Below are 17,665 nucleotides of genomic sequence, written 5' to 3' on the forward strand. Positions count from 1 at the left end.
ACATAAATGGAACGGCAGAATTATGAAAAGCTATATTCTGTCGATGTCCAAACATTTACATCATAATATCGTAGTCCGACAGTCGGGATAATATCGTTTGGTTTCGATTTTACACCCCTAGCACCTCAAAATTGCTTATTTTGAATCTTTGTTTTTTGCAAATAGATTTATTTATACTTGAAACCTATTGCGATAAAATAGGGAAAGAATATTGAAATCATCATCGATTTTAACATTCATAATCATGAATGTTAAAATCGAGAATAAATTGCTAAGATTATAATAAATGTTTGACGAAAATATCGTGAAATATTTATTGTAGTGAGCTTGTATGAAAAGTTATCAGTAAGCGACAGTATTCTTTTTGTTAAACATAAAGTGGCATTATTTCGAGCATTCTACATTAATGAACGCAATAGTAATAGTAATAAATTAAACAGAACGAATACTTATTTATTACAAAAAGAAAAAAATATCAAGACTTATAAGCTGATAAAAAAGTTATATAACAACAAGACTCATTCATATCTATTATCGTCCGCCTGTTACAATACATACTTTTGTAGAATATTTTCGACTGACGCTGTGTCGTGATTGATATGTACCGATATAGCAAATGTCCGTTGTATTGTTTAGTGATCCAAAGTATAATGTTTAATAAAGTTTACGATTTCAAACTTTCTCTTAATAAAATGTAAGTGATTGTAGTAAGTTATCAAGATCTGGTGATGTAGTGAAGAATTCTGCAATAAAACTAAAGTATAAAGATTGCGTCGGCAGGAAAAAGTATTATTTTTCCTCAATACTCTTTTATTTTATGTCGTTTTATTAGTAGAATATAACGGTTGTACTTGTTAATAAACGATGAAAAAATGTCGGAAAAGGCAACAGCAGTTGATTTATTACGGTGCAAGCTGTATAGTGTACCGTGGAATGCATTCGCGTGACTTTAACATATGTGGAGAAACTGTTTCTTAAATTTTTGCCGAGGAATACTTTTATTATCCTTATCAAAATCTTTATACGAAATCACACAGCCGACGTTGGTTGCAATTAATTTTGTATTTTTTTCCTTATGATATAGGAAGGCGGATGGAAAAATGGGCCACCTGATGGTAAGTGGTCACCACCGCCCATAAGCAATGGCGCTGTCAGAAAAATAACCAATCATTCAAAAAAGCTGTAAGAAATATTAAACATCACCAATGTGCCACTAACCTTAGGAACTAAGATGTTATGTCCCTAGTGCCTGTAGTTACACTACCTCACTCACCCTTCAAACCGGAACACAACAATTTACTGAGTGTTTTGGCGGTAGAATATCGGAGGTATGGTACCTACCCAGTCGGGTTTGCACAAAGCCCTACTACCAAGTATACTTAAATAACTAAGATTTCCGTGTGTATATGTTACTGGATACTTACAATTATCCTAATGTTAGGGCTGTCAGATTAAAATAATTCTAACCAAAAACTTACAATGGAAAGAATAAATAGTTTACAATCTACTATATAAATATTTATATGGGCTTAGCAAGTAATTAGTATTAGTTATCCTACCATTAGAGTGCTATCTATTAGAAAGTCATCGCATGACGACATAAAGTTTCATTATCGTTAAGGAGCCTGTAAGCATATTTTTTATAATGATTTGATTACGGCATATTGTATAATTATTAATACAATTAATCTTTCGAGTACGTTCTATCAGCAACTTATCTGGCTTAGTAGTATTTAGTACCGCAGTATTGTTAATTAATAGTTCTTTGGATTTGTTAATAAACTCTATATACGTTTAGAAATTCATTAAGGTACCATATTATTCGGTTATGTCTGCCTCTGAGGCTGACAAATCTGGAATTTATTTTAAAACAAATAAAAATGAAGATTCATTGCTATTTTATTATTTTGTGGTTTGTAAAAGCTTTGCTTTCGTGTTTTTAATTGCAAGAACAGCAAAAAAGTTAAAAAAAATCAATCTGACGACCAAACAAATTAAAATGTTTATTGAAAACTCAATTGAAAATAAAAAATGATATTACATAAATAATACGTGCATTCTTCATTCAAGTTTTAATAATATTTTATTTGATTAAATAACTAATTAAAATTATACATTTTTAAATGTTTTCGGATATACATATTTTAGTTAGAAAATATCCGCCAATTATTTTTATATGAAGGAAGCTATAATTAATCAAACGGAAGCAACTTGAACCTTGAGCAAACGACTCACTAGAGCGTAGTATTATATAGTGTAGCTTTATATTTTTACTATGTTCCGTGATATATAGCTCGTAATAATGACAGCCAGGGATGTCTGGCTCATGGATTTTTTTTCATTTTTAGTATTATTTTGATGAATGTCTCACAGTATTACAAACTTGAAGCGATGTATTGACATTAATTTACTGGACCATAGCGATTCGTATTGATCTGAAAATTAACACTGTCAATATAAAATACGAGTATGTTCTATATGGAATTTCTCTTCAGGTTCATAAAGATTACGTAAGTCAAAGTCAAAAATCGCTACTCAATATAGAAACGTTAAACTTGCTTATTAACTGTCAAATATCTACTACCAATTTGAAAATAAGCACCTCGGACCAGAGAAGAATCGGCGAAAGTAACTCAGCGGGATTTTTATTTAATGTCATGTTAGATCTGTACACGACTTATATACATAAATGTATATTTGAGAGCGTTCATCTGTTCTACAAATGCTATTCGAAGGAAGTGTCTTTTTAAACTATCACATATTTAGAAGATCGTATTTCAGGTGTACTCGACCCGCACTCCCGCACTTGACCGGCAAGTGGCAAGCTCAATTAATAAACTTTCGCTGTGGCCTTCATATCTCGTTCCAGTGCGCCACAGCCGCCGGCGCTCAGCTTTCACGTATCGACAACTTGGTATTGTACAAATCTTTAAACTCAAAATAATGAGAAATAAATCGATCTTTCAAATTGTATTAATCTTATAAATTGGAATGTTTACTTTTAATAAATAATAACTCTTACTTGAACTTATATGGACTTCAGTAACTGAAATTCTATGGTTCAGTAAACTTTAAGTAGCCGGTCGGAATTTGTAATTTGACAGTGTTTATCTTTGCCTAACTCAGAAAGCACGTTAAGCCATTGGCCTTTTACTTGAATGACCATGTTTAAAATCGTCTCATCAGACTTACATATAAAGGGAATATTTAGTTTATTTGTGTACCTACGCTATATTATCTACGCAGTTCGCTAGTCTCGCTTGAAAACTGCTGATTGAAATAAATAATGCGGATATCATCGTCATATTTTTTTTAAAGTTAAAATGTTGCCAATGTTTTCCTCTCTAATTTATTTAGTTGTAATTAATAAAATAAAAACACTAACTTCAGTATATTTGTCTTGTGTTGGTTAATAAAGATCACAAGGAGTTTTATTTACGCAAGTACTTCTCAGAAACAAATATAATTCTTGAAACAATATGATTAATAAAATACTAGCTGTGACCCGAGGATTCATCCGTGGATTATGCATAAAAAAGCCTTTGTCCTTCCTCGGAGGTCAGGCTCCATACCTCATCAAATTCCTTTCAGTGGTTTGGCAGTGAAAGAGCAACAGACATACAGGCAGATAGAGAGAGATACTTTCGCATTTACAATATTAGTATAGATCTTGTATGTCAAAAGACAAAAAGACTTTAGTTTGTGATTTGTTCCGCTTCCACCTCAAGGTTCAACCGATCTTTGTGAAAGTAAGCATACGGATAGTTAATCCAATAAAACAAGTAGCACGAATCCAAACAAACGACCATGTACGTATAAGCCAGTGTTACTAATATTATTAAGACGTTTGTTTTGTTTGAATGTCTTTTTCCGGATTCACACAAAAATTAATAATCCGATTAATATGGAACTTTCACATCATGATAAGTTATAGGACGGACATATGCCACAAAATATTTTGAATATTTATTGAGATATATTCGTAAGCTTTTTCGTCAATATATTCGGAACAAAACATAATAAACATAAATAAATATGTTGGTTTGTTTGTTCGTTTTTTTAATTACATTCTAATTGACAAACAATATATATATATCTAATAAAACGTATTATACTAAGATATCAAGATACAAGATACTTTTATATTTAATTTTAATTTTTAATAAGAACAAACAAAAAAATAAGTGGTCGAAAAAAATTTAAGCAGTAAGTATATAAATAAGAATTCGATAAACACTATATAACAGCGCAAATCAACAATCTTGATACTTGTAAGCAACTCTAGTACATCAAATATTTCACATTACAGGTCACATCGTGATGGTTTCATATTGAATTCAATAAGCGTGATCACGCGCTGTGTAGTCTCGTGTCGATCTGCCACGTGACTACGATTATCATAAACTGATTATATATTATAGGAACTTTGCGATAGGAAAGAAGCAATCTGGGCTGTAGTATTGTAGTCAGCATTAATAATACCACTGTACTGCTAATTATGGGATATAAATAAATAAATGTTCATTAGGACACAATTATAATACAATCCTGTGTCACAGAGGACATCTTAAACACAAATATGCAGACAGACAAAGACTGTGGTCTGTACAATTTTTTTAACGTCAGAAGCCATCAGATTCGCTGTCGAACCCAATAACTATTTGCCTTTCTCACCTTTACGCCGACTAGTTGTTAATTTAATTACAGTGTTCATTGATCTTTCTAATTGAAATATAATTGATAACATTACCTGATACCAAATGCCGAATGCCAAAGCCGTTTATTTAAGTCTCTGTTTTTATACCTTAATCAACATTTTATACGGAATGTTGTGTCATTGTTGAATTTAATACCACCAATGGAGCCTATCATAAACAATTTAAATATTAAAAACATCAAAATTTTTAGTCGTAACAACTTAAAGCTTTTATAGAATCAAAACTTAATCTACGAAACTTATAAAATTAATTACGACATTTAAAATAAATCACTACAAGAACGTATGAATTATTCGAATCAATTTCCTTTTAGCACAATGTTATTCAATATTGCTTTTAAATTTTAATGTAATTTTGCAAATCATGATAGTGATACGACCTCTTGCGCTTTCGTTTATCACAATGGACGCCGGACGTCACGCCTGATATTATTTGTATCCCTACTTTCACTGCCACTCAAGTTATCGCCGTTATTACAAAACACGTTTAACATTTAAAAAGCTTTAATGGAGTTTAAAAACATCAATTTTTCATCGCGAAAGAATAGCGAAAGTGTTCGAAGCACGTCTGTATGTATAGTAAATGATCTTTCTTTGGAGTTTTTAAGTAACGAACGGCAGTTAAGGTCATATATATTTGCAGAAAAATAAGCTTCAAATTGTTTTCTTATATTTGTATTACTAGTGAAGTTTTTGAATGATCTTTAAATTACGGTTTCAACATTAACATTTAGTAACAGAAATACTGGCCATATTTTCTAAATTTAAAACAATAAAATAAATGCAGTTTGCATTTATTTTTATTAAAACAAAAAAGTATTAGATTATTGAGGTTTTGTAATTTTGCTTAAAAGTCGAGTAGGTACTACCTTCACCTTGCTCACACGCACAACACAGCGTGTTCAGAATCGGAAGCGTGCCAAGTGCTGACCGAATGGCATACTTTGGCGTTACTCTACATGAAACTAACCTTTACATGCAATTTTGAATGCACATGTTTTGTATGGTCATTTTATAGCTGACTAGCTTGCAGTGTTGCTAGAACTCTTCGTAGGTCATCAAAATTTTATATTTACCTGTAACCTCAAACGATTCTATTGATTTAAGTTAACATTGTATTGACAAAGAAATTGTTTACATAGTCATTCGTAGACTTTTATTGTAACTTTGGCTATACGATTTTTTTTATTAATTCTTACACGACCATAATAATTTTAACAAAAAAATCTTAAATAAACAGATCATTTACAATTATGTCTATTATAATATTAAACAAACGTGTAAAACAAATTTTCGTCCAAAATATCAGAAATATAGGCAATTTTAACCAAAATATAGCATATTCGTTTTGAATTTATATACTACACTTAATGCGAAATGCAAATGCAACTAAATTAGTAAAGCAGTGTAATTCAAGAAGTCTTACTAAAAACTTAATTATTATTGTACTAACATATATGCACGCTTTAACAATACCCTATACATATTTTGTTGATATGACGTTTCGATACGTTACGAAATAAAATGAAGAGGTTGGAGTTTTTTTTTATTTTTTATTATTATTTATTATTGAAAAATCTATACATATAATATTGGTTTGTACAAATTAATCTTATTTCAATCAATTGGGTGTAGTACTGTACTCCTCGCTAGGTTATAAAATAATCTGTAATAAAGAGTAACAGTCCCGTTCCCTTCTTTGAGTGTTTCTAATCATTGTGTACAACATGCGAACACGTTATTTAGATTAACAAAAATTATACAATATTGTATTCCATAGTTATTTTACAAGGGTGGGTTAGTGTGTGTGTGTGTCTGTGTGTGTGCGTGTGTGAGTGGGTGCAGTGTGTGTTTTTTCATTTAATAATACCTGGTTAGGTATTTCTCAGTTTCGTCATAACTCTTGAGTGAAAAGTGTACGTACATTTCTTACGTACACTTTTCTTGTAATTATGGTAGAATAAGCCGTATATTGAACAATCCTTACTGATCCTCTTGTAAAGGGATGGACCTAGGTAATGGAAAAAATCTTTTACTAAAGGCAGTACGTGCTCGCGGAACAAACACCTAAATAGTTCCGAATTACACTAACTGCCTTATTTGTCAATACTAAAAAATAAGACAACCGGCCGTAGTTTATTTAGCGACTAACATGTCGAACAAACGTACTCGGAAAATCATCGAAGAATAATTAAAAAAACTATATTTATAGAATTTTTCTAAAAAAAAAAACAATCACACAATCGTGGTTATAAGTACATCTAATATTAAAAGAAGACTTTAATTGCTTTGAACAAAATAGTTATTGCCAGAGTGCGAAACAATAATATCCATAAATATGACCAAAATCCTTACACAGAAATAAAACCGACATGTCCGACACAAAAATAAGATCTAAATGTCGCGAATGTTATTTAAAACATCATAACTTTTATTTAGCGGACTCGCCAGATAATTATTTCGCATCAACATATGATACGAATCAAATATATTATTTAGTTGTTCTTACGTCAAGCAAAGAGAATGTTGCTTTGACACCCGTGACGGTCGGCCGTTGTGAGTGACAAAATATATTTAGGCCGTTTACATACGAGGCGTTTAACATACTTTCTAAACGTTTGCTAGTGTCATATATTTTGCTAATTAATATAAAAGATAAAAAATTCGCAAATGGATTTATTGCCAAGTTACTTACGAAATTAAATAAAATTTTATCATTTAATGTTAACTCTCGCCATTTTAATATAGATATCAACCTTTAATCAAAACCTACTGTGGTGCTATTACGGTTATAGCATAGCAACTGTTGCTATCAAACATTTGTTTGCGGACTTGTTGATGGCTTTTTCATTTTAATCTGAAGGCGGAATCGATATTAATTATTGCACTCATATATAAATATGTATGTGTGAAAGAGTAAATACATACATGGATATTGACAATAAAATCTAAATTACTAATAGTTACAATATAAATAATTTATAACTATTGAGAAACTCAAACGTCTGAATTTTATATTATACTTTTGTATTCTGTTGAGTTCTACGTGCTCTATACCCTGAGCGAATTGAGCTATTTTAAAAATCATGTTGTAATGCATACGGAAGCGAAACAGCTTCTTTAAAGCAACGTCCTCAATCTGCAGTTTATTTTCGAACTCATTTCCACATATACCTATTTAAATACTATTTTGTAACATATCTAATTTCATACATTGGACTTATGTATCTCAAAAACATATCGTTTTAGCGTATAATCATAAATTAGACAACATAATATCTGCAATATAAAAAAACGCAATAAATATAAAATCTACGTGCCCGCTGCACGTAGATTTTATAGTTACATTATAATGAGTATTAAAATGGAAAAAGTTTTACAACGAAAGAATTACATTATTTCAAAAGATTTATTTCGAAATAAGTGATTTTGTAAAGTCCTTAATAAAAATAAGGGTTTAAAAAACATGGTTTAATTTTTTTTCTCAAACAAAAAAAAGATAATAAAGTTAATTTTATGAGAATCGTGAAAGACTTAATTATTCATTACTTGTGTCATTAAAACTAAATTACTTTAATATGTAATTAAAAAAATGTTAAACTAATTATTAATTGAATTTTAAGTAAGTAATAAATAATTTTATTCGTAATGGTCCACCAATTACCTACTTTTTTTTTATAAAAGTATTAATTAATCTTACACAATAAATAAATAATCAGCAAATGTTAAGTACAAACTTAATTATAAACGCTAATTCAGCATGTACATATGTACTATACATCCGTATATTCCATATCATAGGATATTTACACTCTATATTAATAATAGATAAAAGAAATAATTGAAAAGTACGTTTTAATTCTACCTTATTTAAAAGAAAGAAAAACATATGAAGTTTAAACAATAGCAACACTTATCGTGGAAATATATCTTATTATATTTTAAAACTATTATGTATATATTATTGTTATTTACAAAAAAATAATATTAATGACATTGTAAATATTAGGTAATTTTTATTTTATATAAGCAATTCATTTTAAATGCTATTTGCGATATTATGAAGTATATTTTATTAAATTCTATAAATACATTTGTATTCGTATTATTATTATTATTCATTTATATTCAATAACATAAAAGGAAGTGTCCGTCTGAACGTGGAAAGCAATTTGATCGTATGATTAAAGCAGATGAATAATTAAATACATGAAGTAATGTTATAAGTACGTTGACAAAAAAACCTGTTATTAACTGCCTTTTGGTCTAGCAGCTAGCATTCAAGGTTTCAGATCCCGAAGGCTTCGGTTTAAATCAAAACAAAAAGTTGTTGGGTTATATTTAAGAATTTGACAATGTTTTTGTGGAAACGTTAAGCTGTGGATAAAGCAGCCTCATCGGACAATGTCAATGAGACCATGGAAAGTGCACTTGTGCACACATACTTGCACTGTAATTCCCCTCAGTAGTTCGCTTCTTAGACTTAGTTGAGTATGTATTTGGAGTACCAAAAAATAAATATCAAATCAAATAATATAATTGGATTTCTGTATTTTAGGGTGTAATGTATTAAATTTCTGTGTGAAATATAGTTTTATAGAAATATTTACACCTTTTTATATCTGAACATGTCATCGTCGTTTTTATTAGTTAAGTAATAGTATATGCAAGCCTACGTTACTTAAAACAAATGAATTATTTATTAATTACTCTTTGTTTATAAAATTATATGTTCATTTTTTTTAACGTACTATTACTGCTAAATGATGAGTAATATAATGCTTGATAAAAATAATTTTGTCATATTTTAATCAGAGTCATTTTTTCTGGGAGTCATTTTTTCTTCACATAGGAGCATTGTTTCCAAAAATAGTGTCTATGTTTCTTTTCAATTCATAATAATACAATCCGACAGGATATAGATATACAGACAGGGCCCCGTTAGAGTTTAATTATAAATATAAATCAATAAAAAAATCTTTACAGTTATAAGGTAAAAATAATTATGTTTTCATTCAAGATTTTCCTGCTATCTCTACCTGAGAGATTGTTGCTAATTGGCGTTTAGCATAGTCGTTCCATCTAGTATTCTTGGTTTATCTAGCATCTAATCTTAAGACTTTACTGTTAGCTGATGTGTGTGGCCCGTGATAGCATTGTCTATAAAGTTCAATATAACTTGATAAACCTCGCAGTATTTTTACAGCAAAACTTAATCGTAACACTCATTGTGTTAACGGGACTTTTTCAAGTACCTATCAAAATGTTGCACTAGTTTGTACTTGTTTATTAATTTACAGCTTTTTAAAGTTAAGTTTAAGGTAACATTACTAGTTCAAACCCGGAAAAGCACTACTGTTTGCATATGCTTAGTTTGTTGGTAATTCATTTCATGTTCGGATATGAAGGAAAACATCGTGAGGAATCCTGGATATCTCGGATGAAATTCTGCGTAATGTATGTACACTAAGTTCTGCATTAGATCTTGGTGGTCACTCCAAGCACACTCCCAGCTCCAAACCAAATCATCAATAGAAAACTTCAGAGCAGCCGCGAAAATTTATAGCCTACTTTACTTATTTCCTTTTAATTTCACCTTTAATTATATCAATTTACTACTAAACATTAGCATGAATTTAACTACTGCGATGGTCCGGTTTTGAAGTAGAACAACATCTCCTGCGACCGATACAATTGCAATTGAGATTTTCACTTTAATTGCAGCAACAATTAACGATTCACTAGTTCACGTCGTGACTGAAAACGCCTCTTTCGATTTCTAAACATTTAAGCATTAATTGAGAAAATTAAATAATATTAATCACAAATTCGATTCAAATCACAAAACGATAATTGCTAGCGAAGGGCAAAATTATTGAAAATTATTTAATAGAATTAAGGACATTAATATAAAACGAGATAGATCAAAGTGTTATTTTTTATACATACATTTACAGTACACGTTATATCTTCAACGAAAAAACAAGGAAATTTCTAAGATAACCGAGAGTCAATATTAATACATCCGCAATTTATTGAACAAAAAGTTCACGACGAGTATCAAGACTAGTCGTGTTGCGTCGTGAGTACATTCCGTCGAGGCTTGAATTGGCCATTTTCTATAAAATAAAAGACAAACAAGCGTAATCTTGAGCCGTTCCGAGGTCAGGCGTGTTGTGCCCCGCATTGTCTTCAAATATAACAGGGTAATCGCCCCCTCATTCCTTTAACATCAACCAAGCGTGTCTTCTGTCTAAAATTGGTTCTACAAGTGTCCACTTCGTGCAATTTTATGCAACATTGTTACTTCTTTACATTCATATAAAAAGCTAGCTTTATATTTAGTGCTGACGATAAATATAATAAACAATTGTTTATGTTCTACCACATAATTTATTTATCATATTTATATGATTGGTTAGAAGTATATAAACTGTGAAATGTATTTCTAACCTTCCATTTACTTAGTATATACTTTCCTAAGGGTTACATTTTCCTATAGAACCAGTCTCGTCTTGAGGGACAATGCTGTAAAACGGCTTAAATTAAAATGCAATTATTTTTTTCTTATTTTGAAATCATTTTGGAATTAGACATTTTAATTAATGAATTGAATAATGTGAAGTGATAATAAAATGATATAGGAACTAATTATAATAAAATCAATTGCAGTTTCAGTTGTTTGACATGGTGTGAGCTAAATTGTTTGTTTTACCCAAGACTTTAGTCGGTTTGATTTTACGTAGTTTCGAAAACGAGCAGGATATATATAAAATGAATACGAAGACAATCTTTTAATAGACAAGATACTTTTAAAAGATAGATATGAGATAAAATTAAAATATAATTTTGACGCCTCGTATATATATATACTATGCCCATTCACTTCAATAAATGTTGAAGATTAGTAAATGTACTAATTTTAATTGAAATATAGCTTTATTTTGCTAAACATATTTAAGATTTCACAAACAACACATTACAAAAAATAATAAATTTAAGTAGGTCGTCTTTGGTCACGCTTTGCAATGCATTAGTAAAATAATATGTCGTTCGGATAACGGTTCATCCTTGCCAATGTAAACGTCATAATACAACAATGTCGCAAGCTCTTAAAACACATACGTTAAATTGTTATAATTTTGATTATATTATTTATAAAAATATTTTAATAAGTGATCCACTCGAACGTATTCTATAAAGCACGTGTGTTAGTTCTTGACGTTTATATAAAATATATAAAACTCTAATGCTCTATTTAAAAGGGACAGTATGAGCATATGCTTACAACCGACCACACACACAAGATTACGTGTGGGTGGGCCGTAATGCATCAATGTGAAAATCCTCTTCGATCTTCCATATTTACATATAATCTAATCAAGTGACTCTAAATTCTTAAAAGCTATTTTATAGATAAAGTTAAATACTATAAAATGTTATTTGCACTGCAAACAATGTTATATGTCTATTTGTAAAATCTTCGAAGAACCTCGTGTGTTCGGCGATAAAGAAAAAACACAAAGAAGAAACTTAAGGCATTTTTATCCACCAAAAACAGTCCACCGGATCACTGTGTTGGTAAAACCTTCAAAGTTTCTCTTTTTTTTGATGACAAGATCTTTGCTCACACTTGGCATGTGGCCTGGCATATTTACAGTTTTCCTACTGTTACTGTTACTGCACTGAATCTTGCATTAAACTATATTAGTCATTCAAAAAATGATACGTGAAGTATAATTATTTCACATGGTGAGCTAAGATAAATATACCCCATGACTAGACACGCAAGTAAAGCCGTGCATAAAAATGCTTTGTTTTTATTTTATTTACATAGTTTCTTGTTGAACAGTACAGTGTAAAAAAAAAGTTACACAAAAAAGTTCCTTTAACTATAAAACGGAAGCAAAGTTCAGAATCCATCTTTCGTCCCAAATGTTTAAGGTTTTTTAAATTGTCTATTATATTAATATGAATAGAAGACAAGTCCTCAAAGCTGGGTTTGTAATAAGGGCAATTTATGGACGTAAGAAGATTGCGCTTGAAGTAATCTTACGTTAGCCTCAGGCACACTCTTCCCACAGCATAAATTGTTGCGATTTGTGATACCCAACAACGGACGGTTTTAGCAAATCGTTATAGAATCATATTCTACGGTACTGCGTAGTGCGTACTAACGGGCGCATTATAACAATTACACATTTGTACAGTTAGAGGAAGAACTTTTAAAATTATTTTGTTTCTTTAGCAATGATCATTTAATTGCTATCTAATATAAAAATAGGAAATGATAGAATATACAAATATGAGTACCAATGAAATAAGACAAGTATACAAAAGGTAGTCTTATCGTTGAAACAGTGTCTCTTTAAAGGAACATTAAGGTACCTGCCTAACTTGCTGGATAAATAAAAAAGGTTAAATCGAAAAAAATAAAAAGTTATTTCTTTTTTATTAATACTAACTATCTTTAAATCTATGTTTATATTATAAATCTGGAGTGTTGCTATGGTTGCAGTACATGTTATTTTAATTATCTTTCATAAGATTCCATTTTACGCCTACACAATGAACAAATACCAATCAATAAGGAAATTATAAATAGGCTACATAAAGGAAAAATATAGTTATATTCCAAAATGCTGCGATCTATAAACACGATAGAATCAATATGGCGCTATCTCAACCGTTAGTTTAAATCACCTATTGCAAAACACAAGGAATAATTTAATATGTAAAACGGCAGTCTCAGAGACGTCTGGTGGCGACATAGTCCAACATTCATCATGTCGGCTTATTGACCGGTTGAAAGCGACAAGGGTCTCCGGACCGATTTGATTTACACCTCACTTTCGTAGCTGTACCGTTAACGCTTTTAAACTGGCTGTCGATAAGAAAGTCGGCAAAGCAAGACAAATGGACCACATGTTGCCTAATTATTGGTGTTCCTTAACGGGAGCTCTTGAGATGCTGCATAATTGTCGTTAGAGCCAATTGAAGCGTTTACATAATTATATATTTTTACATAATTAAAGCTTAAAAAAATTACATTTAATATATTTAACAGGTCAACACTATCTATATGAAGTCATAAATAAGTTTATAAATATAACCGAATATACATTATTTAGAAGCAATAAAGTATGGGTACAATTACATGATTCTTTAAATGTGGAATCCGACTAGACAATGATTTAAAATTTTCACGGTTCTATCGTCTATTAACATCGATTATTCTCAATTTGTGTGACTGTAAGCAGGCCAATCCGATATACGCTGGTGCCCCGCTTCACATGCCGGTTTTAACCATTATCATAACATTTAGTTTCTGTATCTTGATAATTCGAAACGGCGCGGCGTCATGCTTGCTTTTAAAAGATATGAAATAATTGTAACTAACATTGAAATAGATATTCTAAGCTAAGCTTCGATAGATAGATAGATAGATTAATAACTTTTATGTTAAGTTCGGATGCCTACTAAAACTTAAAAAAACCATCACTAAATGCTTTTTGTAAATATTATGTACTTACGTTGCCGAGAAATCCGCTACATGGTTGTATTGGTGGTGGAAGTGGCGGCAGCTCGGGAGATCTTCGCACGCTATGCGCACGCTCCTCCGTCTGACCCATTGCTTAGTTGTTACGCATCACTGTAACGAGAAATCATAAAAACATACATTTATGTAAAGTATAATATACCAATATAATTAAATACTATATTTTTTTATAAAAGAATCATACGGTACAAATTTATTGCTGTTATATAGTATATTTTCTTCGTTTGTTTTAATAATTGGGAATTAATATTTCGCGATTGTTTTTTTTTTACTGTACTTTAATATGCAATATTTGTTTCATGCAAATGAGTTCATGGACAAAGAAAGTCGTTGATAAAGATTTTATGTACATATTAATTAAAATTCATACAAATATCCAATCTCGTTCGAAACGAATCTTACTATGAAAATGAAATTCCACTGTATAAAAATGTTTTGTTTACATCATTTCGATGAATAGACCTGATATATATAAAATATGTTTTGATAATTTGATCATCCACGAGAAAACAAAAAGATTTTTATAAACTTCTTATTTTATACAACACTTGAATTTTACATTTTTGCCTTTTAAAAAAAACGGAATTACAAATAATAAAAATCGCAGAAGTAAATACTGCAATCGGTGACTTAATGTTTTCGTAACGTATTTATACAATACATATTATTGAAGGTATATATGTATGTTCTATATAACTATTAATTATAGTCAAGGATTTCAAGCAAACCCTGACGCGCTAGAAACCTAAAACCTTATAACGGAGTATTTATTTCTACTGCAGCTACTCGTGAACAGGTTTACATACAAATTATGCACTAATGTGAATATTAGAATATGAAGACGTCTCATTCATAATCCGGTGGGAGTTTAATATAAATATTCAGGTTTATCGATGTTTCTCATCGGATTTGAAGTTTTCGCATAGACCTGTTTATTTTTATTTAAATAATCTCAATCGTAACTACGAGTATTGTTATATAGTTTGTGTTTTGTTACATATTATGCTATAATAAAATAATTCATTTAAAATATGTTTCGTATTCTCCATAGAAGATAATATCTCAGGATTGGTTAGCTTACCAGTCATATAAAAATATGTTAAAATATATATTCCAGTAAAATAATACAATTATATATTTGGTTTGATGTCCGCGGTTATTCTCAACCAATCTCAATATTCAAATGCGCAGGAGATATTGTGATGTATGAGTGTGTGCGTAAACACAGGTGTAGGTACCGTCTATTCCTTTATTCTCACGACCCGATGACACGGCGATTTGACGCGACTGGAGAGACCTCAGGATCAACATCTTTACGTGTGTTAATATAAAAACCCTGAATAAAAAGCTCCAAACGCACACGCGCAAATTTACCATCGTATAATAGTGGTTTTATTCGCTCATAAACCCTCACTCTGTAAAATATAGAAATAACTTCGAATACCATCAATATACTGCTGACCATCTTAAATTTTATGTCCCTCTATTTACACTAGCTCACTCATCCATCAAATCGATACACCGCATCGCAAATGATGGTTAGTTCCCACACAGAATAATTTGTACAAAGCCTCTAGTACCCATGATGCATCTCTCTAAATGTAACAATGATTTGAATTATAAATTATCTAAGTTAAAACATATGAACCGAGAAAAAATCGAATTCAATAGTGGTTTGACCAAATCGTGCTAATCCAATCACAATGTTCCGCACTTTTATATCATTTCGGTATCGAATTGAGTAAAACACGATTATGTCAAAGGCTCGCGGATGTACGTGGGACTTGCGTACAGCGGTTGGCGGACGAGGCCGAATATTAACCTCTGATAAGGGTGTGGCTTTAATGGCACGCATTATGCAATACTTTTTACGGTCAGCTTAATGAGTGCGATAAATCACATGTTTTTTTATTCATTTCTTATTAGTTATTATGAATATAGATGTGAAGCGTGTTATTTCAATAATCTTAATTGCGCGGAAGTCTCTTTGAAAGATGGATATATTTGATAAATTATACTTGCTTGACATTTTCACGTTTTTATAATGATACCCATATATCACTTATTAATTTATCATTTGAAATCGACCTAATAGTATATTGACTTAACCAATGTTGGCTTTACTTTTAAAAAATTAGTACTTTGTGAGTTAGATGTAACATCGATTAATGGTAAGTTCCTATCATCATAACCAATAAATAGAGCGAGGCAAAAAATAATGTTTCGTTATAAGAAAGCTATTAATCAAATCATTGAATCTCGACCATTCTTTCAAGTAATTCGAAGATACATTACACTTCAATGTAAGTCAAGACCAAGTTTCTCTGGTAATAGTGATACTTGTATACTTCTAATGTTAACTTCTTTTGAAAACCATCTCATGGATGTATACTCTTATAGATGGGATACTTTGTACTAGTATTATACTTCGAGTCGATTTTAAAATGTAGTAATCACTATTCAGTTTATATATAAGTCTTGATCAATTATTTATTTACTATATACTAATTATGATATATACAGTTCTCAGTCATAAGCTACTCATTTATAGTCTCCTGACGTAGAATCGTTTGTCAAATGTAATGGATACTAGATAGAACTAATTAAAGATAATAAGATTTAGATATAGGCAATTTTATTATTTTTTAATAATTTGAGATATACCTAAGATAGACATTTATTTTAAGAAATATTGCGTTTGGTCTTAATTTCGCACCTTGTGCATATCTATGACACGGTACATTTCTAATGATATAACTGAGTAAATTTTCCACGTAAATCGATAAAATCTTTATGTCACGGTGACAATAATTTATAACGTATTGGTGTATAAGTTGACTGATTAAGTAATATGTGAACAACCTCATAATAGCAGTGAAAGCTTACAATCTTTGATATTCCTGCTTGTAGGTACATATATTTATTTTAAAATGCTTACAATATTATGAGGACGTCAGTCAACATTATCTTGCATTTTCTATTCGCATTAAAATAATATTTCATGATCTTAATTAGATATACATAATACCTGACATTGGCGTTTAATATATTGATATCTCAGTGTGAATGTTTATTAATGTATATATATATATATAATTTACGTAGGGCAATAATTGTCACGAATCTTATATTTTTGATGTGTCTAAACTGCCTTTATCGTGTTTCTGTTAGCGATTATTACGTCAACTCAGATCTTTATTGAAGAAAGGTTATTAAACTGAAGTAAAAAGTGTGCGCTATCGACAAATAAAACAAACAGGAAGGGCGCTGCTCCCGATGGTACCTACACATAACGGATTTTTCCATGAGAATCACCCTTACTCATACTTTCCCGTGGAAACCGCGTACAAATAAATTCAATAGTTACAATATCGACACGAATCCAGAGT

General features: G+C 30.5%; 1 protein-coding gene across 1 annotated transcript in view; it reads right to left on the minus strand.

Moving 5' to 3' along the window:
- The window catches only part of LOC125066734 (leucine zipper putative tumor suppressor 2 homolog), a 90,564-nt gene that overhangs the window by 58,861 nt on the left and 14,038 nt on the right, over positions 1 to 17,665 (minus strand). The window contains exon 2 of the mRNA XM_047674979.1: positions 14,251 to 14,369. Within this exon, the coding sequence (XP_047530935.1) occupies positions 14,251 to 14,349 (99 nt within the window). The 5' untranslated portion in view covers positions 14,350 to 14,369. The remainder of the gene's footprint in view (positions 1 to 14,250; positions 14,370 to 17,665) is intronic.

Source organism: Vanessa atalanta, chromosome 10 (genome assembly GCF_905147765.1).
Source record: "Vanessa atalanta chromosome 10, ilVanAtal1.2, whole genome shotgun sequence".
Taxonomy (NCBI): Eukaryota; Metazoa; Arthropoda; class Insecta; order Lepidoptera; family Nymphalidae; genus Vanessa; species Vanessa atalanta.